The sequence below is a fragment of the Nesoenas mayeri genome (genome assembly GCF_963082525.1).
Source record: "Nesoenas mayeri genome assembly, chromosome: 6".
Lineage (NCBI taxonomy): Eukaryota > Metazoa > Chordata > Aves > Columbiformes > Columbidae > Nesoenas > Nesoenas mayeri.
In genome coordinates this window covers 17,468,182-17,493,988 of record NC_137545.1, presented here as the reverse complement: position 1 = coordinate 17,493,988, position 25,807 = coordinate 17,468,182, and the positions used below count along the sequence as shown (strand labels likewise).

At 39.3% G+C, this 25,807-nt stretch overlaps 1 protein-coding gene across 1 annotated transcript in view; it reads right to left on the bottom strand.

The window, feature by feature from the left end:
• Positions 1–11,547: 11,547 nt before the first annotated feature.
• Positions 11,548–25,807, bottom strand: part of COL5A2 (collagen type V alpha 2 chain) — a gene marked incomplete at both ends in the record, with an annotated part of 107,356 nt that continues 93,096 nt past the window's right edge. The window contains 17 exons of the mRNA XM_080346948.1: positions 11,548–11,694; positions 12,544–12,768; positions 14,587–14,774; positions 15,848–16,139; positions 17,621–17,728; positions 18,427–18,480; positions 19,341–19,448; positions 20,779–20,832; positions 20,940–21,047; positions 21,378–21,431; positions 21,584–21,691; positions 22,775–22,882; positions 23,003–23,164; positions 24,258–24,311; positions 24,505–24,558; positions 24,666–24,773; positions 25,603–25,656. Of these exons, the coding sequence (XP_080203074.1) occupies positions 11,548–11,694; positions 12,544–12,768; positions 14,587–14,774; positions 15,848–16,139; positions 17,621–17,728; positions 18,427–18,480; positions 19,341–19,448; positions 20,779–20,832; positions 20,940–21,047; positions 21,378–21,431; positions 21,584–21,691; positions 22,775–22,882; positions 23,003–23,164; positions 24,258–24,311; positions 24,505–24,558; positions 24,666–24,773; positions 25,603–25,656 (1,986 nt within the window). The remainder of the gene's footprint in view (positions 11,695–12,543; positions 12,769–14,586; positions 14,775–15,847; positions 16,140–17,620; positions 17,729–18,426; positions 18,481–19,340; positions 19,449–20,778; positions 20,833–20,939; positions 21,048–21,377; positions 21,432–21,583; positions 21,692–22,774; positions 22,883–23,002; positions 23,165–24,257; positions 24,312–24,504; positions 24,559–24,665; positions 24,774–25,602; positions 25,657–25,807) is intronic.

Genomic DNA, 25,807 nt, shown 5'->3' with positions numbered 1-25,807 from the left:
TAGTACACACATTGTACTGACCTAAATCATAATGTACTAAAAAATAATCCTGAAATTAAACAACACTAAGCGTTTAGTGAATGAAATAATAACTATATGGGCCACCTCTAGACATGACTAAACAAAACCTCTTGCATGTGCGTTGTACTCCGCAGTTCAGCTATGGAGATCCTGAGCTTCCAGAGGATGTCTCGGAAGTTCAGCTGGCCTTCCTGCGCATCCTCTCCAGCCGCGCCTCCCAGAACATCACCTACCACTGCAAGAACAGCATCGCCTACATGGATCAAGCCAACGGAAATGTTAAAAAATCTCTGAAACTGATGAGCTCTACAGAAAGTGAGATCAAGGCTGAAGGAAATAGCAAATTCACATACGCTGTTCTGGAAGATGGCTGCACTGTAAGTAAACAAGACTTTAGTATGGTCATTTAATAAATAATTCCCTCTAGGGGACTAGACTCCATAAAAAAGGAAGAGAGAACTTGGCATGACCTTGGTAAGGAAAGGACACAGTAAAACCTAATTGGGGAAATTTAGATCCTCTACACCAGAAGTGCCACTCCAGTAGCACTCCCATTTACAGCTGTGCTCACAGCTAGCTCCCTCCTTCAGAATCCAAGTCAGTGAAGTCACAGTGACCAAGTTTTGATCCATCCCATGTCAACTCTAAAACTAAGAGTAGTAGGAATCATCTTAGTCATACAAAAACATCATAGCTAGCTGAATCAAGCCATGGGCTGTTATTAGGGCGGGGAGAGAAAGGTATTTTGCAGATAAAACATTGCCTCACTGTGCCTTGCTAGCTGCAGCACAAAGTACTGGAGAGGAGCAGTAACATCCATGAGTGTGCTGGTCTCTGAGCATCTGCAGCCTTTTCAGTAACAAATACAAAACACCATTAACACTATCCACAATTTCTCCCTCCTGCCATTTAAGATCCCCAAAGCACAACAAACACTGACCTGTATGGCAAACCTGCCAGTTAGGATGCAGGAACGCATCTACTTTGTAGCCACTTTGTGGCCATTTCTTTCACATGAACATGAAGAGCTACCTCATTACTGCTGTTGCCTTTTCCTGAGGCTAAAACTAAAGCCACTTTACAAACAGAGGAGCTATTTGTACAATCTCCAGCACACAGAGCACACAGAGCACATTTCAGCCCAAGTCAGGGCACAGGCACCACTCCAGAGCACTCTGTCCATGAGGGATCCCATCCCTCTGAGCTACAAGGTCTGCAATCCTACAAAGCCTCACAGAAAAGGTCCAGAAATTAAGAATATCTATCTATGTGTTCATTCTAGAGAGCCTGCAAGCACTTTTCATGGTGTCGAGAGGGACACATTAATAGAAAGTCTGAAATCCAGTAAACTCTAGGATAATGTTCATATAGCCCAACACTGATTTATCTAACATGTTTGTTCATTTCTAAATTCACAGAAACACACTGGTGAATGGGGTAAAACAGTGTTTGAATACAGAACGCGCAAGACAATGAGGTTGCCCGTGGTTGATATCGCACCCATGGATATTGGCGGTCCTGATCAGGAATTTGGCGTGGACATTGGCCCAGTCTGCTTCTTATAAATCAAAGACCCTGCTCTTTCTGAAATCCCAGCAAACAGGTTCACACTCCAACTGTGCTCCTTTGTTTTAGCCTTGTCAGCTAGTACAGGTGACCATCTGTATCCCAGTTATTTATTAACAAAATTTCTGGGGGAACAATCAATTTGATATCAAGGGGTTTGGGTTTTGTTTTTTGGTTTTTTTGCTATTACACAAAGTACAGTAAAAATGCTTTTTTGCTCTTATTTTTTTTTTTTACCAAATTCCATCTTCAAAAACATGTCTCCTTGGTGCTATAATACAACTTCAACACTTAATAAACCAACACTGTGCTCAATTAGTTGAATGTCAGCCAATTTACAAAGCACTGATTGCTCCCAGTACCAAAGTTTACCCTTCTTTCTAAGATGCAGTCCAGAAAGCTAGAAAGACCTCCCTGTTTCAACTACCTCAACATGGACAGAAACTGGGATGTGTCTGATGAGTCAAACCAGGAATCAATTAAACACATCAGTCAGAACACATTGGGACTGACTGGTCAATTCAGTGGAATCATTAGGTACAAAATTGTCCATTTCTGTACTGATTAGCTGTGAAAAAGTACAGTGTATTGAAAGAGTTTTTAATACCTTAACGGCAGTAGTCACCATAATTTTATTGTTGGATTGTATGCTCTTATCAAAGGTGCTTCTCTACTTTCCTGTCATTGCTGGTCAAGACCACTAAAATTAGGGAAGTGTAAAAGACTAATACGATGGTGCTAATGTATTTTTCACTCCTAACTCTGCAAGTCAGGGTTATTGACTTGCTCAAAAAAAAAAAAAGAAAAAAAAATAAATAAAGGATTTAAAGCAATTGTAAATGTCTCCTGTCAGAGATTGTCATTGGCATGTCATAGTTGAGAACTTCCTCCCTTCACTCTGTAAAAGTCAATCAAGATGCAAAATTGTGAACAACTTCCGTCACGTTAACACATTTATAGTGTTGAAGGTTAACCATCTTTGTAAGCTTTTATATGGTTGTTGGTCTATTCCTTACAGAGACACATAATAAAATATCGTAATAAAACTCCTTGTTTCATAAAACTGACTCTCTAATTAACTTTACTATTTGTATCTCTTTCTTCAAGCAACTTACTAAGGCAGGACACAACTTTGGTCCCCCTTTAACTGAACATTTTCTAAGATAATCTGTTTGAGGGAAAACTTGTTAAGAGATGCAATTTATGGTGTCATACTATGACATTTTCTTTCTTACTTTTTCCACTCAAGCTGCTGGCTCACTTTTTTCAAACATGGTGAACAGCTCTGACAGCAAGATCCAAAACAGCACCCACGCTCAAAGTAATAAATAACATATATCTCTCCACATAGGGTCTGTCTCTGCTTTTAAGGGTGTCAGTGTGTCGGGTCATGTAGGCATGCGTGCAAATATGGGGTAGAAGTGACTCCCACGTAGCATTCACAAGCCTATACATGGCAGAACACACCTGTCTCCAATAAGGGCGTGCTTCACTTGCCAATACCCAGCAAAGCACTGCCCACTGCACTTGACTTCGCACGTGTGTGTTCATGTGTCTGTCTGTATGTACATATTTCTGTCTTTTTGTGTGTACCCGTGCCTGTGGGTGCATCTGCCTGCTTGTGTCTGTGTGCATGTGTGTCTGTTTGTGTGTGTCCATCCGTATGAGTGTGCAAATGTTTCTCTGTGTGTGTACACGTGTCTACGTGTGCGTCTCAGTGCATCTGTCAGTGTATCTTCCCTTGTGCATGTGTTTGTACGTGCCTGTGCCTGCGTGGCTCTGTGTGTGTATGTCCATGTGTCCACATATGCATGTGTATGTGCCTGTGTGTTCATCTGTGAGTATGTGTGTACGTGTGTCTGTGGGGCATCGTGTGTGCATGTGTGTCTGTTTTTCCTGGAGGCGGGGGGGTGGCTGTGTGTGTTATGCATTCATAATTAATACCTGAAACTCCTGAATCCATTTCACTGGCAACAACGAGTTTTCATTTGGCATTTCTAGAAGGTTCATTTCTGTGGTGGGTAGAGGCACAATGGTTCTGCATCTTCCTATTACAAGTAATGCTAAAGTAGGAAACCATTAAATCCTTGAGACATGACATAAAGCAGAGGGTTGAACCTGAGATACCTCTGAGACTAGAGAAAATAAGGACATTTTTTTCAAGTGAAAAATCCTGGGTTTAGTGCCAAATTCCACGTGAACAGCTAATACCTATTTTTGATGGCACATTTATCTACAAAAACAGTAATTAAGGCTTAGTCAAACTAAACGCATGCATTTCACTTGAATGTAAATACAGTTACCTGTTGGTTCTCATATGATTAATACTATTACTATTACTGCACCCTGTATAAATCACATGGAGTTTTCTTCCTAACAAACATAACAGTTAACAGTGGCTTTACAATCAGCTCTTCCCAGTCCAGCTGAGTTGCAAAAGAAGAACCTAAAGAACAGGCAGATGCAACGGGCTCAGCTACAAGCAGCTTTTTTTCCTGACAAGTACAGCCACATTTACAGTAAGGGACAAACTGTCAAGTCACTAATAGTAAAAGCTAATTTGGGGGAGGGACTAGGAACCAAATTAACACTAGTATTACAGATCTAAAGCAGCTTCTTGAAGAATGCAAAGAAGAAACAGCAATTCATAAACTTCAGCTTTGCAAAGAGAACTGAAAATAACCAATACTCCAAATCCCACAGAAATTTAGCTCTCTTAGTCATAATAGGACAGGTCAGAAGTAATCTGCAGTTTTCTTTTCATCTCGTATCTTTCACAGAGGTAAAATCTCACAAGATAATCCTCAAGTTATTTCCTGCAAGCCACGAGATCCAACAGGATTGGTTCACTAAAAAGATGCAACTGCTCAAGAACAGAAGTGGGCTCAGTTGCAACTGGACCCAAGAGCCTGAAGAACCTTCTTGTCAACATCCATTTCCTCAAGCCCTTCCTGTCTGTCTGTCTAGATATCCTGAGGACAAACATACACAGTACTTTTTGTATATGACTTTCATTTTTCCAAGCATGAGCAAAGTGTCAATAAAAAGACTGTCAGACATACAGTTTGTCAGTGGCAGAAGACACCTGGTAACAAATGTGTGCAAAGAGCTGTGAGTTCCGCTTGCCTTTGATCTTAACAAAATTAAAAGATCTTGCCAACTTCCCAGGAAATCCCCAAACATACTATTTTCTCACCACTTCAGGAAAATTCTACTTGTTTTGCAGAAAAACCATTGGCCAGGCAGTTTTGTTGTCCCAAAAATAGGGTTCTTTACCTGGTGTGCATACAAAAGGCCAAATTTAGCACACAAAAAGGAGATACTTTTTACAGAGATACGCACGTCTGCATTCTGGAATGAAGCCAGCATCACAGAAAGTAAGGGCACTATATACAAAATCTGATCTCTGTATTCATACCCTAAAGAGCCAATTGGTTACACATTTGCATATTGCATTACACAATCCTTTTAGCATCTAATGAGCAATGTTCAGCTAAAGCACACTTTATCCAACAGCCTTGAGATATGTGTTAGAACAAGACTTGACTAATTGTGTGGGCTTCAACAGGCCTAAAGCTGCAAGGTCAGTAGTGTCTAAAGTTCATGATTAGGTGTTTTGCAAGTCACTCTTTGTTATATGAGCAGACTGGCCTAAAAGTGGAAGGATTTATATATCTTCTAGCTTGGCAATTGCAGACAGGATCCATGCTTTTAAGTGATGACAACAATTCCCCACTTCAAGACTTATTTCTGTGCATCTATGCATCAAGTAAGTCCCACCTTTTCTAAACTCTTTTACTGACTGCAACACAACACTTAATCAGACACTGCAACATAACATACAAACATACAAATATAACCATGTCTAATACAATAATTACAACCAATTTCTTAATTCACTTCCCTCTGCCTAGGCATCTCATTGGCTGAGGGCCCTGTCTGTTACATGGGGGTCCCGCCCCTCTTGCCTCCCCTTCAAGGGGCGGTGACCATGAGAATGATCACCGTGCCTGGGGGGACAGGGACAGCGGGACAGAAGGTGCTGAGGGGCCATCAGCGGCCCCACTGACAGCCCCGGATCCCATGGGGGTCTCTGTCACTGACACACACGGGCAAGGGGAGGAAACCACACTCCCAGAGAAGAGCTCCTGCTCCCCAGTGTGAACATCACACGGCTGAGCGTCACATCCCCATCCCCTACAGGGCAAAGGCAGTGGCACCATATATATATGTGTATATATATATGTACATACATGTGTGTATATATATATATATATATATATGAATAATACCACTTTGAAGTAGCTCATGGCATGTCACACTCAGGGAAAATGTCTTCAATAGTGGACTGTACTTAGTGCAGTACCTTGGGTAGTAGTATTGACAAGGAGAATAGCAGAACAAGCTATTTAAGCTTGTACCAAATTTGTGTTCCTTTACAATTTATTAATTACTCTGAGTTAACTCAAACAAAGAAAATTCAACCATTTGAATCCTAGTTTCATTTTTCTCTGGATATCTGTGCAGTCAAATCCTTTCATAGGCTACTTGTGACATAGAAATGAGGAAGAAAGGGGAAACTAATGCTTCTAAGAATCTTCCACCTGGCTGACTTGCTGATGAGCCAGGGCCAAGCTGTGTTCACCTGAGCTGAATGAACAGTGCACACCCAACCGTAGCCTGGTTTGCGTATTCCCGCATCAGTAAAACTCTCAAGCAGGACTAAGGTGCAGGAAAGAGGAGAACCTGCCTGCGTTTATAATGTAAAGCAGCCTTCAGACTGCTCTGAATTAACTCAAGGACTGAAGAGGATGGAGAGGCAAAGTCACCTTAGAGCACCACAACTCTTTTAGGTCCTGCTGCGACATTCCCTTCCGCACCTTCTTGCCCTAGAGGTCTGTTAATTTTTTAGGTACTTTAACACAGATTTACCATCCTGCTTTTAAGTGAGTTTAAAATATAACAGTACTGATTTTCTTGCAAATTAAATGTAGAAATCATGATGAAACACTATAAGTTACTGCCACAGTGGTCTGGTATTTGCAGATAGAGACTGTGAATTGGGATGGGCCCACAGAGAACCAGAAGAGTGAGGGTGTGGGGAGACCTTAACAGCACAAACACATTAGCAACACAGGCACGACTATACTTAATGCAACATAGAAGAACAAACCATTCATTAAAAATATTGGCTCTTGTGGGAAATTGCCTCATTTTATGGTGAAAATAGCTACCGTTTATGGAAGATGATAATTACATGTACATAACAATATTAATCTGACATAAATTCCATGGTAGGAAGTCTTTTGATTGGAGTTGAAATTTTATGAAAGCAGCTGGTAAAAATGCTGACTGCTGGAAAAATGGATTAGAAAACCTGTTCTTAATCTCCACAGCAGAAAAAAACCAGCCTCTATGTAATCTCCAGTACTCCTGTGGCTGAGTGAATGGCTGCTAACAATTACTCAACCCTAAAACCGAAGGTTTGGGAGCTTTCTTCTAAAAAAACCACAAGTAATAATTTCTACTAACGAAAGTTGATTACTGGAACAATTTTAAAAATCTCACAAAGAAATAGCCAAGACCACCTTGAAATAGCTTAATTGCTCTAAACACCTGGAGTCACTTATCAAGCCACCATGATTCTGATACTTCTCTACTTTAATAGCAAGGTCTTCGAGATAATAAAAATATTAAATAGATAGGTTAATAAACAAGAATTAGTTAGAAAATAAAGCTGACCTTCAGAAGATTTAGATTCTAATCTGATTGGTTTTTACTCTAATTTACTGTGTCAGTCTACAAAAGGCTCTAGGCTTTTATTTTACACAGGAAATACAATTTACCAAAAACAATCTTACCTGACACTTTGAGGCTAGCAGCAGCATTACTGTTACAGAGCAGCACATCACAGGCCTTTCAGGGGCGGATGGAAACACCAACACCTGCCTTCATGCTCTAAGATAAGCTGAATTTTAGGCACACATTCAAGTGTATCTGACTTTGGCTTATAAATTTAAAATCGTATTAGAGAAAAACTTAAAAAAAATAATACTGTAGTCTATATAGTTGAAAGAAAGGTGAAATGAGAGGTGTGAAAAAAAAATAAACAAGGAAATAAGTTGCCCACTGTCACGGACGCACCCTGAGGTTAGTTTAAGGGACAACAGGGTCCAAAACAACTTTTATTAAACCGGTGAGAAGCAGTGTTTTAGCACTCCAAAGTGACTTAAATAACGGTTCGGATATCAGTTGAGGAAAACTATGAAGGGGCAGCAACTACAACAACAGGCGGTTCACAGCTGCATGCACGTGCCTTCACCCGAACAACGGCGGAGCCGCCCTGAGCCCCAGACGGACACACACACACCTGAGCACGGTGCGGGATTAATTTAAAGAGATACACGTACTCGTAGTGAATGCGGAAAGTGTACACTCGCGATTCCGCGAGGGTAAATTTATAATACACTCGCAATCCTGCGAGGGTTAATTCACTTACACGTGCGAATGTGCACGGAATACTACACGTGCTTATGTGGAAACACGGGAGGAAAATACACTCGCGATTCTGCGAGGATTAATTTTACACGTGCTCATATTGAGCACGGAAAGTATAAATACAGTCGCCCTCCCGCGAGCAGTCTCACTCACCCCCGCGGGGCAGCGCCGTCTCCATCCCGGGGGCTCTGCGGCAGCATCTCGCTCGTGCTCCCAGAGACCCGCGAATGGGCGGAGTCTCGACGAGAATCGTTTTCTATTGGCTGATCAGATCTGACTGGCATTCTAGAAGCTTCTCTGCACCCCCACGCTGGCTGTGGGTGCCCCTGACGCCTCCAAACATCCCCCACACTGGCCGCACTCCCTTCTCCTAATGGCCGTGCCCAGGGTGCTCTGGCGCCAAACAAAAGAAGCTGTTGGCCTCAAGTAGCGGAGAGAGAGGGAGATGTGCCCACTCCTTCCATACCGAAGGAGGGAGGGGGAGAGAGGGGGGTTGCATTCTGCCACACCCACACAGTAATAAGACTGATACAATAAACTTCTCATTCTGATATCCAGGTTCTTATTCAGTCGTGTGTTACATCAGTTGATATTCACACACTTCATAGCACCAAATACTATGGCTCTTTGTGGCAAACGAGCAAACCCAAAACAAACAAAAAACCCCCACCCCGTCTCAAAGAGTTTCCTGGATCGTACCAACAGCTTTAAGATACCACTTCTTAATTTTTATTTTCATTACTTGCTTGGAACTTCACTTTCCCAATTACTTGCAGACTATCACCTAAAGGTGCGGACCTTTTGCAGGACACCAGAGCTTTTCTTCTGGTGAACACAACTCCCTATTGTCTGCAGCACAGGGAATATTTCAACACCTCCTTTCTACATTCCTTATGGAAATTATGTTTAAAAAACCCCAAACACAGCAACAATCCAGCAAACCTTACTGTAGCAGAAAAATTTTGCTGATTAGAGCCTAGTTTTAAATAATTACGAACACCCATGTGTCACACCACCTTAAATAATTATGAACCCCCATGTGTCACACTACCTTACCTCCCTGTAGGTGATTCTCCATGGCCATCACACCCCAGAGCTGCGCAGCTCCAGGCACTGCTGTAAACCCCCCTGGAGTGTCCTTGCACCCCTCCTTTTGGTGCAGGGGGAGAAATGCCCGCTGCAGCTTGGTGTCGGCCATCCTCTCCGCTGGAGGTCATCACGTGGGGACGAGCCATTCAATGAGTCTGTGTCTCTGCAGCTCTTCACCTCTAAGGTCAGTTTGCGGTCAGAACCAGGGCAAACAGTTGCTTACTGATTGCGGTTGGGACAGCTCCTAAATTTGAATACCTACTAGGAATTAACTGGGAAGTTGGCTAATATCAACAACTTCCCTTGCTAAAAAATAAAAGAGGAAGCTAGATATTTAAATAAGCAGCAGTGTAATTTGTAACCCTCACTATTTTGTGACATCAGCTAATTAGCCTTAAGCCTCTATTTGCAGGCAGTAACTTGAAGGAAGAGCTGTCTATGAGAATTTGGAATTCACAAAGGGGGAAAGGTCTTCCCAACACACACTTTGCCATGCTACGGCTGGCCTGATAGCTTTAGTAGAGAAATTTCATTTCTAGTGTTCCTTGTCAGCTACACATCATTTATATAAGCTGAAAAATGTGTTATTTTGCAAAACTGGTTATTATTTATTATGGTAACACAGCTTCATTGCAGTCACCAAATTAGAATATATTTCTTATTACAGATAACATACCCATCTCAACCAAGACTGAAACTTTAATAGATCTTTCAAAAAATTATGTTTGTTTATTGTTACCAGCAAAGAAGTCAGGTCTGGCAGGCTCTGATTTTTAAATCAAGTAGCAACAAAACAGAAGTTTAATTTCCTGGAAACGAACTGATTTGGGACACACTAAGGAATTCTACAAAAATGAAACCACTTTACATAGCAAGAAGCAAGTATTTAATTAAATGCTTTGCAAAGATACATGAATAAAGCTATGTGCATGACTTTCTTTAGGGATGGCCCCAGCTGTTTATTTTTTTAAAAGGAACAAACAAAAAACGTGGAGAGCACAGATGCAATAAAGAAACAAAAAGCTAAGTAAGTTTGTACCCACATACTTTACAAAATAAAGCATGCTAGTGGTACAAAACATTCTATATACTGTATGACCAAGAAATAAATGCACTGTAACATTGTTCTCTCAAACACCATAAGCCTAACAGCTAAGCTCTGAAAATGACATTGACAGTAGGCATCTTTATTTCATCAGCCTTCTACAGAGTCATTTAGCACCATCACTTTTTGTTGTTGTTTTTGCCCTGCCTATCGCCTTTCTCAAAATAACAACAGAAGCATAGCACCTTTTAATATCTAAAATAAAAACAGGAATTATAATGCATCCCAAGTTCCAGAGATGAGGTAGCTCATGCTAAGAAATGATGGAACTTTCTTGCCTTGACAACTCAAGGCCAATAAATCCAATTACTGGTGATGCATGTCTAGATGTCAGGTAAAAACAATTAATTTCTAAACTTTCTCTTTATTAGCAATTGGTCTGGTATACACGTGAATGATTTGCAACATACATAAATTGGCACCATATATAAGACATCTGTATAATTTGATATGTAATGGCTTCTTAGATGGGCAAGTATTGGAAAATCAACAAGTATTGGGTTTAAGGTGTATTTTGAAGATTAAGGATAATTTAACAGAATTACACAGATACTTTGTGAGAAGTGAAGTCTGGCCTTAAACTTTAAGATATGGGACACCCCTATTGAAAACTCATATTTACCCCAGTAGTATTTTTACTTCATAAATTAGTCATGGCTATGGAATACTCTTCTGAACAGACTATTACCTAGGAAAGTGCAGGAAAGACAAAGCCAAATTAAAATGATCTTGCCTGAAGAGATGATCTTCTACAAAACATATAAATTTCTGTTAAGGACTATCATACTTGCAGCCACAGGAAGACGAACTGGGGTTGAGGGAAAAGGTTTGATTAAAATACAGCCAACAGTTCACAAAAGTGCTCTACTTTTCTGTTTTTCAGTAGGCATCCAAGCACAAGAAATAATCCTTAGAGCTTTACATAGGCCCACATTAAAACTACCTATTTTGAATACCTGTAAATTTTGAAATAATTTGAAACAAAAGCAAGGAAAAAAAAGATTCGTATTACTTTTCAAAGGTGGTCATCAATCCTCTTAAAATTGTACTGATGTACTAAAAAGTTGCTTTCAATCATTTAAAACGGAAGGTTTGTAAGTAAAATAAATATTCCAAAGGAGGCCGGGCATTTAAAAAGAACTGTATATACAATGCTGATCCAATATCAGCCATTACTTCAAGAGTCTCAGGATTAACTTCAATCAGTCTAAGTTCATGTGTTTAATTGCTGCTGTTGCTGGGTACTGTGTTATTTTCCCCCCTTCCTCTTACACAAAGCAAACTGGCCCAATTTCCATTCCAAATTCCTGGTCCATACTGCCAATGTCCACTGGTGCAATATCTATGATAGGTAAGCGTGCCACGTTCTGTGTTCTGTACTCAAAGACAGTCTTGCCCACATTCCCATTACGTTTCTAGAAGGGAAAAAAGAAAGAAGAAAAACTTAGGCCAGAGCTCATGACAGAAACAGCCCGAATCCCAGCTGCTGAGTCTGTTTGGCTGAGGTCGTTCAGAAAGATCTGACTGTACTTTCTCTGAGCAACACACCCTTGTCTGTACTGCACCTTGGTTATTTAAAAATGTATATATCTTGCTTTCACAGTGATGAACAGACTCATTATATTGACATAGCAGGACTTCCCCTTTAAGTTGGACTGATTCTTCTTTATGTTATACAATTCTTGTCTATGTGTTAATATGTGCCTGCACACATATTTTTGGGCTATATTCCTCTAAAGCACAGAGAGTACTCTAATTTATTTCAAGTGCAAAACTGATTTTAGAAATATTTTGCCAGTATCTTGGACTCGGCTGAGAATGCTAATGAACATGAAAAAAATTTACTACTTGTTGGTTTTTATGCCACCTAAGAATTTTTGGAGGCAATATCTTCCTTTCCAACTCAGTCATAATACCAGTGAGTTTCCTCCAGTGTGTTGCTGCAATAATCTCACCCAGCTGGCAAAGAAATGCTTAAGGTTATCTGACCTCTGGAAAATGCGAAGTAGCGAGATACATATCTCAGTATGCTCACTAGTAACTAGTAATTTGTAAATAACCTCTATATAGTGCAGACTTCTATTATGTAAAGTTAGAACTGTAGTAAAATACCTATTTGATCAGTTACTACTACAATTCATGGTGAAATTCTGAAGCATTTTAATTGCCACATTCTACAGGTGTTTTCTAAATCAGGGAGAACTGAAAGCATTGGAAGACAAAAGTCCTTTGTCTCCATAACATGACAAAACCCCCAGACTTACAGAACAGCTGTCATGTAGAACCGTGTATCTGAACCGGCTGTTTCCCTCTGCTTTGATCTCCAGGTCATTGGCTCCTTTTAGAATTACAGCTTTTTTCAGGTTCTTAGTCTGGTCATCCATGTACCCAACACTGTTTTTACAAAGATAAGTGATATTCTGGGAAGCTTCCTTTGATAGCAGGCGCAGGAATGTCATCTGAGTGACAGCTGTATCTCCATACACAAACTGGGAAGATAAAGAAACAGATGAACATGAAAATTACATGAAAATTCATTAGTAGTTCATGAATTTTAGAAACAGCTATCATTATTGTAGCCCTTTCCAGACATGATTAGCAGGAGCCCTATTGCATAAAATTTAGGAACCATTTCTTTTGTAATTTGCTTCCAGTTTAGGATGAAGAAGTATAGACACCCTCTAGTAGGGATCATTTCGGAGAATTTTAACCATAAATGTCTGCAAGTGAACAACTAAAAGGCAGTTGGGCCTCCAGACATGCCAAGCTTTGGAATGAACTCTGCCACCTTTCAGAAACAGATTTAGTAGGAGCTAAATTTTATATATGAAATAGTGCATTAGATCAACCTCGAGCTAGGTCAGAAACGTGCAGCACAGAAAATCCTGTTATAGCGTACCTGCTATACTGCAACTATAGCAGCTTGTGTCCTATAAGGTTTGTATTGTATTTAGAAGCATCACAATCAAAGTTTGACTATACAAACATAACTATACATTTGCAGTTGGACTTAATAAGCTAATTAACTTATACAGAAGTTTGAAAAATACTTTACCATATGTCACTTTGTCTATAAAAAATAGAAGCAATTTTTCTAGCAATAACAAAAATTCTAAAATTCCTGAGATATTTTTGCTACCTGTGCAGGTTTCATTTTATTTATGCTTTGTAAATCACTAGGGTTTTGGGGGAAAGCCACAAATTACTAAGAATGTATACATTTATCTGAAAATGGTGAAGAAAAAATAAAATCTTATGAAATGACACTCATTTTTTACAAAATGCATTATTTCTGTTTAGCATATGACTATCACACACATCATACTGCTAGTTATCAAATCTGACAGTGTTTTCATAAATGAAATATTCTTTGATGGTATTCCTGAAGATAATTTCTTCCTCTGAAGAGCATCTGACTTACAAAAACCCTATGTGTAGCTCTGCAGGCAGCTAAACACTCACTGTGATATCTTGGGTCATGACAAGTTCTCCTGAATTTAATAATAAGTGAAAGCATCCCAACAAAAGCAATCAATATCACTTCTGTTCTCAATTGTTGAAGTTCTGAACTGTCATCAGGAATCCAACTGATCCAATAGCACTGTTATTCTTACACACCAAATACTTATTTTTAAAGATATTTAATTACTTCCCATGAAATAATGAAAATATTTTCTGTGCTTTTGATTTGACGAAATAAGAATACAAATAGCAAAAGCTTTTTAATTAATTATATATTTTGTATAGCATAAGCTTCTGTTATTTGAAGGATCATTAAGCCTACATTTAGAAGCTAGCACAGAGGGAAAACCTGACAGAATTCTAAAAAGGGAATTTTTTTTGCCTGGACACTGATGCATCCAGCATGGAACATTCTGACATATAGGATAACAATCACTCTTCTTTTAAAAATGGATTAGCTGAGAGAATTTATCAAGTAAGCTTTGTATTTTTTAGCAGTAAAGAGCTTTCTAGGGGAAAAAAGGTAGAATTCTATTAAAACAGCAGTGATTTAAGTCATGTATTAGGTTTTTAAGGACAAGGATAGCGAGTTACTGAAGTGGACTGCTAGAAGAGTTGAAGTTTTTGGGAGGAATATATAGCAAATCCTGCCTTAGATGCACTTGCATTGTTATTCCCAGCTCTTTCCTGTAATTACTGCATGATAACAACCAACTGAATATAAGCCAGTCAAATCAATTGTTCTGGCTGTAGTAGAATCTGCTCAGAAAAGCAGATGAAGTTCTAAATCAGAAGGAAACGAGTTTCATATAAGTCAATTCTTGACATTAAATAGATTTAGTTACCTGTGATCCCCTGTTCATATCAAGACCATACCAAATGGGCTTTGCATCAGATGACCTGCTGGCCCACCATGTTTTACGTGGTATAGTAGATGGGTTTGCAGAAATACAGGTCTCTCCAGTTTCCATGTTGCAATATACTTTTATAGCATCTTCGACACATCCCTGGTTGGGATCAATCCAATATTCACCTACAAAGAACATAAAATGTGACTCCGTTACATAATTTAGATTCTTGAAATAAGTGGGGAGATATAAGCAAACGTATGTCATGACAGTACAAAATACAAGGAAAACGGGCACATGTTTCACATAATCTGATGCACATTTTGATGTGTGTGTCAGATATACACTAGAGAGCTACTTTAAGATACAAGCTGATCAATATTTCAACACTTGGAAACACGGACTTGAAAGTTGTTTAACGTTAAGGTTGTTTAAATCCATTGCAAAGGTCCTGGACGCTCCAAGTCCATAAAGAACACACAATGGCTAGAAGACAGCTTTCCCTACATAGGAGAAACTGATGGCAGCCTCTCCTAATGTTGGAGGCAAAATTTCAGGGAAAAAAGCTGGTAAGGAAATTATGCCACAAATTATGTCTACCTTTCAGTCTGTTCTAATTTGTCACTAGTAATCCATATATTAATAAATTATGCAAAGTCCTAAATGGCACATTAGTGCAGGCTGACCAGAGAGGTTGTGAAGCCTCTTTCTCTGGAGACATTCAAAACCTGTCTGGACACATACCTGTGCGATCTACTCTAGGTGACCCTGCTTTAGCAGGTGGGTTGGACTGGATGATCTCCAGAGGTCCCTTCCAACCCCAAACATTCTGTGATTACCCCCTACGAGCTGCCACTGTGGAGCAGCAGCAGAGAATTCTTCATGGAAAGCACTCACAGGTTATCATCAGCCCACAGGTAATGTTCTGAACTAATAACAACTAAGCAAATATTCACAACTGGTGTACCAACTTAGCTCTGTCATCATATAAGTGGTACGCCATGGTGAAAACACTTCCAGAAGTAGTGTTCCGTGGAAGTATAAAATATTTCAGATTTTAAAATACATCCAAGTAAATAAGCAGGGGATACAGTAGAATATATACTTCGTTGGCAAGAAGTTGTTTTCAAGCTCCTAGAGTGAATGTCAATTTAGACCATGAAAACCTGTATTACATGGTTTTTCCAGTGTCCAGCTACCCACTGGAAATAAAACAGAATCATATGACACATGTAGGAGATGGTAAGTTTGTACGCACCACTCTTCTTGGATGGGTGGCACAGCTTCAGATCATCACAAGTCCGTGCTGGGTGTTTCTTTGAACCATCTGGGCTGCGCATAGTCTCAATCTGGCTGCTCAGTGACTTCAGTGTGGCATGGACTCCTGGGTCTGTTTTATTATGGTCATCTGGGGCTGCTTCATCTTCAGTAAACTCGGGTAGCGGATCTGCCATAGCATCATCATAGTGTCCCATGATGTCACCAATGGCAGCAGTGAGATGGCCTGGAGGTCCTGGAGGGCCAGGAGGGCCAGGATCACCTGGTGGACCCTAAGGTTGTTTTGTTTTAAAAAAAGAAAAAGGCAATAGAGGCACAGAAGAGTAAATACTAAGCAAAATTATAGCAAAGCCAGCCACTAATAAAGCAAAACTTCATGGCCAGTCACGCTTATGTGCAAGGAAAAGTCAAACATAGATAAACAATTCACATTTCCAGGAACAGGAGTAAGAGATTAGATCTGAATGTCAGGTATTCCTCTCTGCCTGTCTTAATACCTTGCCCAACTTTTCCTTACTCCAGATTTCAGACTTAACAGCTGGAAAAAGTCATCTAGGAATGGCCTCCTCATTCAATTTTTTTAAGCCATCTGTCTCTCCTTGTTCAAATCCCTGCCTAATAACTTTATTTCTTAAAATTTCCAACAGCTGTACGTGATTTTCAGAGCAATCTACAATTTATTCTTCCCCTGAGTCACCTCAGGCACATTTTCAATTAATAAAGCCTGAACAGAAAATTTGGCACTAGAAATATCTTTGCGTTTCTCCTGCACAGTACCGAGCTTTCTGGCCAGAGGTATGTAAGACAGAACCTACATCATCCTGACTTGGCAGAGCAGGTGTTTTCCTGACTAAGTACCTTTGACAGGTTGTGAGGTCCTTCTGTGTGTTGGAACCTGAATTGTGACTCTTGTGGAAGTAACTGAGTCTTGAGACAGACTGTATCTGTTAATAAACATATTTCCACCTGCAGGCTCTGCTAGCTCTTCTTTGGCAGCAAAAAGTCTGTAATGTGCCTTCATTCTCAGTTTGATGCCCTGGTGCATCAGATGGTATATCAGAACGTGGCATTTCAGAATTCACAACTAGTGCTCCAAATCTTCACTACAGAGCACACACCCAAACTAATGCATGCTGCATCTAACAAATGAAATCTTCTATTCGTAACTTCTATTTCTTGCTTTGTGGTTCCAATTTATAGTTGCAGCAAGTGACCATGGAAAGCAAAAGTAAAGCTACTGGTATTTCTTGTATTGTCTCATTTCATAGACGAAGGATCAGGATACACATTATATTCTTATGCTCTACCATAGACTATTCATTCAAGTCTTGGTGTCTCTCCACAAGTGGAGATACCGAAAACTAGCAGAAATTCCCATGAGACAGGGTGAATATTAGCACACGATAAACATGGAGAACACCATGTCTTACAAAACAGAAAAAGCAGCAGGAACTGCCTTCTCTGACCTGCTCATTATTTTATTCTACCTTTATTCCACCTTTTCCAATTCTAAGCAGTACCATTCTTTTAACTCTTCACGTGATCATCCAGATCACCCTTTTCTCAAATCCCTTTAATTTTCTAACTTATCTTCCTTGGAATAGGTAGTTACTTCTGGATATTTTTTGGAGAAACTGTACCCAATCTTACCATTTGTCTTGAGCTCATAGATGTTTGAGAAAGTGATGCAATGGACTGTAAGAATCTCATTATTTGAAGGTAATCTTTTCCCTCCATATCCCCATCAACATACCTCAGGTCCAGCTTCTCCCACACTCCCTCTAACACCAGGAGGCCCAATTGGTCCAAGAGGACCAGGACTTCCATCTTTGCCAGAAGGACCAACTGGACCTGGAGGACCCTAGAAAATATGAGGAAGAAGGAATGTATTTTAGCATTTAATAAGAAAGATATATAAAACAGCCCTTTACAAGGAATATCTTTTCAGGAAGCAATCAAATTATTTGTGTCTATTACCGAACTTTTTAAAATCACACTTTTTCTTCTGCTCTAAAGGTAAGGAGGCAGTTTCAATGCTGTTCTTCTGAAGTCAATAACCTCAGCCTATATACCTCATATCAGCTGTATATTTTTTCCTGAACCATTGAAGTGGGTTCAGTTCCAGGTGCTACATAAAGTGCAGTAGCTGCTGTATGCCCACATTTTTCAAGACTGTCACTTGGGAATATCCAAGCAAGCCATTTTTCTCCTTTACTTTTGGGTCAGTGACATACATTGGGCATATGAAAGGCAGAGTAGCAATTAGCAGAACTGCCACATACATGGCTTTACATCAGCTGCATCAAAAGTGTCTGTAAAGAGACTGTAGCCCTGTAGTTACTCTGAACTGACCTTTTTATCTAGCTATAAACTACACTTACATCAAAGCTTTACTATATTAAACAAGTTACTGTCTCTCAGCAAAAGATAGTAGGGTAATCACATGATACTGAAGTCAACAAAAGCTGGTGAAATGTAAGTGAAGCCAAAACAGAAATATGATTGTGGGAAGAAAACAAACAAACAAGAAAAACCTTAAACCTGATATGTTATACTCACCCGAGGACCAAATGGGCCCGGGATGCCAGGACTGCCTTGTTCACCAATAGGACCCTAAAGAGAAGACATTATTATATCATTCTGACATCCGAAGCATATTCCTTTAGTTTTAAGGACTTAGTGTGTAAGATACACAATTCTGTATGAATAAGATCATAAGTACATGAATAATGCATAGTACCTTTCCCTCTTAGGATTAATTTTCATTCTATTGTAAAAAGACAGAGTAACAACAGTAATCACAATTTAGAGTAATAGTATTTACTGGTACTATGCTATATATAAGTTGTTTCTGCAGAAAAGCCTTGCTTTCACAACCTTGTGAATCAGATTGACTTACAAAAGAGTAACTGACAGTGCTATTATGAAGTGGAAAGATGCTTTGGGTGCTGAGGTTTTTTGACGACTCTTTTGCTGCATGTTTAAACTTCCAGCTGTTGCACAGGATCACTGAACAAATGTATTGCCACTGAAATAATGAAGTTCTTGCAAATATTAGAGAGCAATACCATCACAGGTCTCATGGGATTTTGCATGTGATCCCCTGACTGTAAAGAGTTCAAATGCTGGCAAAAAGCATTTCACACCCTAATGTGCTTATCTGAAACTATCACCTTTTGTTTTCATCTTGTGCTGACAGGCCACAGACTGCCAGTGATCAGTCACTGCAGCTGGCAGTGGCACAAACGGAACAAGAGTAGAAGAACACGGGTTTACCTCATCATGCGACAGTATTGTAGAAGTGCATTAATGATACGAGCAAGTACAGACTGCCGGGTGACTCACAAACATCTTCTGGGACAAAAATAACTCATGTTTGCTTTTTTTTTTTTCTCCATTCTAAATAATTATGTTACTGATACATCATTTAACTACCAAGGAAATTAAATTATAGTGAAAAGAGAACAACTTACAGGAGGACCAGGAAGACCTTGAAGCCCAGTGAAACCCCTGTGTCCTTTCTGGCCTCTATCACCTCGATCTCCGTTGTCACCTTTGTCACCACGAGGTCCTTGGGGACCCTGTAAATATCAGTGAAAAAATTTAGAATTCTGAACTGAAAAAAAACCAAAACAAAACCAAAATACCAACAATCTCTAACCCCCCTCACTTGATTTTAGACACTCGTTCAGACTTCCTTCACTTTTAAAGCTAGAAAGAAGGTGATGCTGGGCAGCCCCAAGAATATGATTTTTTTTACCGAAGAATAAGTACATAATTACAGAAAATTGTGTTGTGTTTAATTATAGTTGTGATAAACTTAGCCTATTTAGCTTCAGAATACAGTCAAAAAAAACCCTGTAATAACAACATTAAATAATTTACATAACAAAATTTTTAAGATTGAGAAATTTTTTGCCTTATTACTTGATATGGCAAACAATTTTTGGAAATAAGATTGAAATATTGTGGGTCTCTCACAGCCTCATAATGACAAAATGTATTTTCAGTATGAAATTCTTTGTATTGCATCTTTACTTCTCATAGGTCCTTTCGCCTCCACTTTTATTAAAGTACAACTGAAGTTACATTCCCCAGCTACAGACAATGACATTCAGGCTCCCCAGTACAAATAGCTCGCTTCTACTGCCTTCACAATTTCATTCTTGGTATTTTTGATAGTTTAAAACTTTTCATACTAATTCAAGAATCATTGGAAAAAAATGGCTTCTGCTTTCAATTCCATATTTCTCAGCCCAAACTGTATGCTAAATTTCTCAGTGCTAGATTCCAAATAGTTTATCAATGGCCTCATTAGCCCTAACTACTCAATATACTTTTCCTGTCTCTCTTATGACATCTGCTTAGGGACAGGACAACATTCTTCTGAATTTCCCAAGTTTGCAATTAATTTTTTGTTCCAAGTTTGGATTATAAAAGACTTATGTAACACAAAAAGATATGTTTTGTTTGTTTTCCCATTTGGACTGAAGTCAGAATCTCATGAGCTGAATTAAGGCAGTTTCATGGAAACAGGTGACTTTGCTATATTTTTGCCATTTTTATCTAAAAATCTGTCTTTTTGTTCAGTATTCATTTCTTTTCCTCTTATTTGAATTGTTAAACATACACTTCAGCCATTTGCTAAATTAGGTCCTACCATCATCTGGGCAGCAATACACTCCCAATAAAGAGGCTTCCAAAGCATTTGTTATTTCTCTGCAAAGTGTAGGAATAATAGTGTATTCAAACAGATGTGTCCAGCTTTGCAGCTCAGAAGACTACCTGCATCCACTTGCAGTCAGAACACTAAAGGTTGAACATTCAGCATTCTAGTTTGGGCTCAGTTTCTCATATACTTTGCTGTATAAAGTATGTCAGAAAAACACACAGTGACCACGAAGGACTTACAGGCAAACCTCTCTTTCCCGCACGACCAGGGGGACCCATCGGACCTCGGGAACCCTACAAGGATTGCATACAGAAGATATGTGAAGCAATACACAAAAGCACAGATGATAGCTTGTTAACAAAGTATTTAAAAAAAAAAAAAAAAGGTCTGTCTCACTTACAGTTTCACCTCTTTGACCAGCATCTCCTGGAGGGCCAACAGGACCTGGAGTTCCTGGACCCCCTGGGGAACCTGGTAAGCCTGCAGGACCAGGTTCACCACGATCACCCTGCAAAATATAATTTCAACATTATTTATCTAAAGAGAACTGGACTATACCAAAGCAAAAGGACTCTAGCATTGCTAATCTATTTTCTAGTTATTGAAATCTACAAATATATTCCTTCTGTAAGAACTCAAGTCTGAGTTTGTGGAGGCAGGTGGTCTTAGTCTTTAGCCAGGCTTCCTCTACTTTGAGAGGTACTACTTATTCAAAGCTGTGATGCACTTTCAGAACAAGTTCTCCATTCAAGTTAACTAAATGAAGAGAAAATCTACAATAAGTCAATAACAAAGTGGAGATTTCTAGAAGTGACTTAAGAAAACAATATCTTCTTACACGTTCTCCAACAGCTCCATCTCGTCCAGGAGTACCGTCATTGCCAGCAGGTCCCTAGAGTTATGGAATAAAAACAGGGCTATTGATCAGCTCTGTTATCTTGCAAGAAGAACTAGAAAGTCATTCTCCACCTCTAAATTTCAGGTCAAGGAGAACAACCACTAGACTGTCTTTTTTTTTGCACGTTACAAGGCTCTAATACTTACCTCTGGACCAGCTTCACCTACAGGTCCAGTGGCACCTGACTGGCCAATAGGTCCTGGGGGACCTTTATCACCAGGTGGACCTGTGGGACCTTGTTTTCCTGGAGTACCCTAAAAAAAAAAGAGAAATATATCAAAATTTTAATCACAATACAAAGAAAACTACTGCTTGCAAAACACTACTCATGAATCCAGTCTGAATTATCATCAATGTTTGTAACTTCCAAAACCTGATAATGTTCTGATAGATTTTGAATATATATTTAATATACTCTGTACTCTTAAGCAGTGTGTGTTAGTTGCTTTTGAACAGGCTTTTATTGACTAGAAACTGCACTTGAAGTTAGTCTATCTAGTAGCAATTCTCTAAGCACACACTCCTTTGATATATCAATATGTTTTGATGGCATTATCTGCAATAGGTAATCAAAGAATCATAGAATGTCTTGAGTTGGAAGGGACCCACAAGGATCATCAAGTCCAACTCCTGACCCTGCATATGACAACTCCACAGTTCACACCATGTGTCTTAGGGCATTGTCCAGATAAGGTATTTTGACTCTAGAAAAATGTAATGCAGTTTGAAAATTTTGTCTGTCTCAATACCAACAAATCTTGTTAGCCTGGAATAATTTCTGGCCAGCTTTAACTCTATGTTGACTTTATGGATCCAGTGGTAATGGCAAATTCTCCATACCATCCATTTTACTAATACTCTATTTAATTACTTGATCTCCTGGATCATTAGGCTTTCCAATAAACATTTATAAATCCTACATGAAAGTAAAAAGAGCATAAATGGCAATTTTGAAGACTGTAGATCAGAGTTGATGAAATAGCAGTTACAGAGTATTTACTCACATTCAAGTGACCTTTGGGCACCTAAATGGAGAGTCTGGGGTTGTTTTTTTCAAGGATCTAGTTTTAAGTCAAATAGGAACATTTTAGCCAGAAGTCTTAATGCCATTACCCACTTACTCTTAATTCAGGTTCAGATCTTCCATTATGGCAGAAACAATACCTCCCATCTCACACATTTGTATGGGATTTAGTTATTTACTATTCTCTCTATATTCACTCCTGCAATTGGAGTTTTCCAACGTTTTCCTCATGCTATGGGGCACTATGCTCTCAATCCCACAATGCCAATGAGAATGCCCAAGCTGGTAGCGCATTGACTTGGCTGTAACTTACTGCAGGACCCGGCAGGCCTGGCATGCCTCGCTCCCCTCGCTGGCCAGGCATTCCAACAATACCTCTTTGACCAGTGGTTCCTGCTGGACCGGGGGGGCCATCTGGGCCCTGCAATCCACAGAGGATAAAACAACATTACTATCATTTCAGTAGCAATAAGTATAAATAACAACGAGACCAAGCCTAGGGCTGGTCTAGGGAGAATTAGTAACATCAAGCAGGACATACCGGCTGCCCGTCTTCCCCTGGGTCACCCTTGTCTCCAGGACCACCAGGGGGACCGGCTGGCCCTCGATCTCCCACACGGCCATGAGCACCGGGATCACCTCGAAGACCTGGGGGACCTTCTTTTCCTGGCTCACCAATAGGCCCAGCAGGCCCTGGAGCTCCCTATGGAGATTAGAACACTTCATTACATTGGACCCTTTTCAGAATGGGACAACTCAATTCTAAGGACTGTGTTTTGATTAACTATAAAAATGCATACTCTAAGGAAGGCTCAAACTGTGAATGAGCAGAGAGCTATTATAATCTCATTTATGATCAAATAAATAAGATGAAAAATACATCTCATCAAAATATATCCAAGCTCCACCCCTCATCTGCAATTTCAAACTCCCTCCCCTTTAAAATACACTCTTTTTTATCTTATTTATTTATTTATTTTTACCTCAGGTGTACAACTACTGCTAGAAAATTTACTTTTGCACATTATTTCCAATATCATCAAGCTAAAGTTCATATTTAAGCTTTTCATTCACGTGTTACAAATTCGTGTTCTAATGGACCTTTTTTCATTTGTCAACTACTTTTAGGACTTCACATTTATATTATGTTTTTCATAAACTTCACCTTTTGATAAACTCACAATGACTGCAAGTTATTTTTCTGATCAAAACATTGAGAGGCATATGAAGAGTTCTACACAGTTCTCTGTGTAGACTTGAATCCTCACTTATTGATCCACAGCCAATTATTTTTTTAGTGTTTCAGAAAACGTTTAGATATGAGAGATTTTGTGGGACTGTTCTGTTGGGTTTTTTTCCCAGTTTATTGTAATGGATATTATGAGATAACCTGGCAGAGGACTCTTCCAAAAAGTCTCTTAACTTCAATTCCCACTGAAGAGACAAAAAATTGTAAAAGTACAGGAAGATACAGGTTGCTGTTTTGTTCCTGTAAGCAATTAAGTCATTAGGGCAGCTTGAACAGCTCAAAGCTCACTTAACTCAGTGAAAAGTCTTGCACTAATTTGCACACACCAGCACTGGATCAAGCCCAAGACTAACAAGTTTTATTTAATGAAGTCAGATGTAATCAGGCAGTCACAGAAGTCAGTGCTGACAAGTTGTTCTATTGCACTGGACCATAAACACTTAAAATAAACTTGAAACACAAACACCTTTCCTGCTTTATTTAGTCCTCAGGTTCTCAATGATGAGTTTATAAAACACACCTATTAGGAATATGACAATTGACTTACAGTAGGTCCTGGAGGCCCAACTCTTCCAGCAGATCCTGGGAATCCAGTAGCACCCTAAAAAAAACCATTTTAATGCCAACTTTATTGAAAGAAATAGAGCACTGGTTACCTCAAATATTCTCAGCTGAATTAGTGAGCAAATGTTATATTCACAAACTGAAAAACAAGCTGAGGAATTATACACATTACATAAAATTTCAGTATTAGTTTATCGGCAGTCAGGTCACAACAAATAAAATGTACTTACTGGTGGACCCTGAGTTCCTCTACCACCTTTTAGACCAGGAACACCTGGTGGGCCCTAAGAGGAAAGGAGAAAGAGAGGTGTGATAGTGAACACCCAGGATATTTCAAATAAGCAAGATTAGCCTATGCCACTCATTCTCTGACGATGTTATTTACACCTACCGGTGGACCAGGAGACCCAGCAAGACCCTGTGGTCCTGGAGATCCAGCATCTCCTTTCTGTCCAGGTTCTCCAGGTTCACCTTTCACACCTGGCTGACCATCAGGCCCCTATAAGAAATAATATTTAGAACAGACAGCAGGTCAGAGAATGCTAAATCCTTCCAGCCTAACAAAGTCATTTTGTAGGTAATTTCTAGAAGGCAAAAAATAACAGGAGAACATATCAGCCCAGAAAGCAGTGCATTTGCTCAATGGTTCAGTTCATGAGAACTGTGACAGTACGGCACAGTCTTTAGAAGATCACAGATTGCATTTTCTGAAGTCTGTGAAGTCAGAATTTCCATTTAAAATATTTTCTTATCTAACTCACATTTTTCTTTCCTTTAGATTTTCTGTTTTCCTCAGTGGCTATTACATATCTAAAAGCAAAAGGGAATGAGTAAACATTGTTTTTTCCAGTATTTTTTTTCCCCCACCAAGGGAAGCAGGTGTCTGACTCTTTGTGAAAGGTCTGAAATACAATATTTAGCCTGTGGGAACTTTGGGGCTATTCACATGAAAACTCACAAACCTTCCATTTGGTCCATCACTCATTCCAGCCTTCACTACTCATAGAGCAAATCTTTGCTACCATCAGTAGAAGACACTTTATAACTTGCCTCATTTTAGTCTCAAAGGAGCAACATAGCATGTTCATGAAAATATGAAATCTGGTGAACAATTACATAATCTTATCAACAAAATCACTTTTCAAGTATCTAGGGTATTTATTGGACCTTTTTCTGTACTTGATACACTGATGGGAAAAAGAAACAGCTCTTTTTGCAACAAAACTGTGACTCACGTTACAGAAAACCGCAGGATTAGTCATAATGAAGGAAATTAAGTATGTCAAAGCATGACTAAAGGAAACTCATTAGTGTTATAAAACACATACCGGAGGACCAGCAAAACCAACAGCACCAGTTGGGCCATTTTCTCCTCGGGAACCCTGGTCAAAAAAACATAGAATAATTTAAAATAAAAGTATTTCTATATACAGTATAATTTTCAGTTAAATATACAATAAAGGATACTAACTATTTACTCTCATCAGTGTAATTATTCTTGTGTTCCATTAGTCAGAATCAAATGATCTTTTA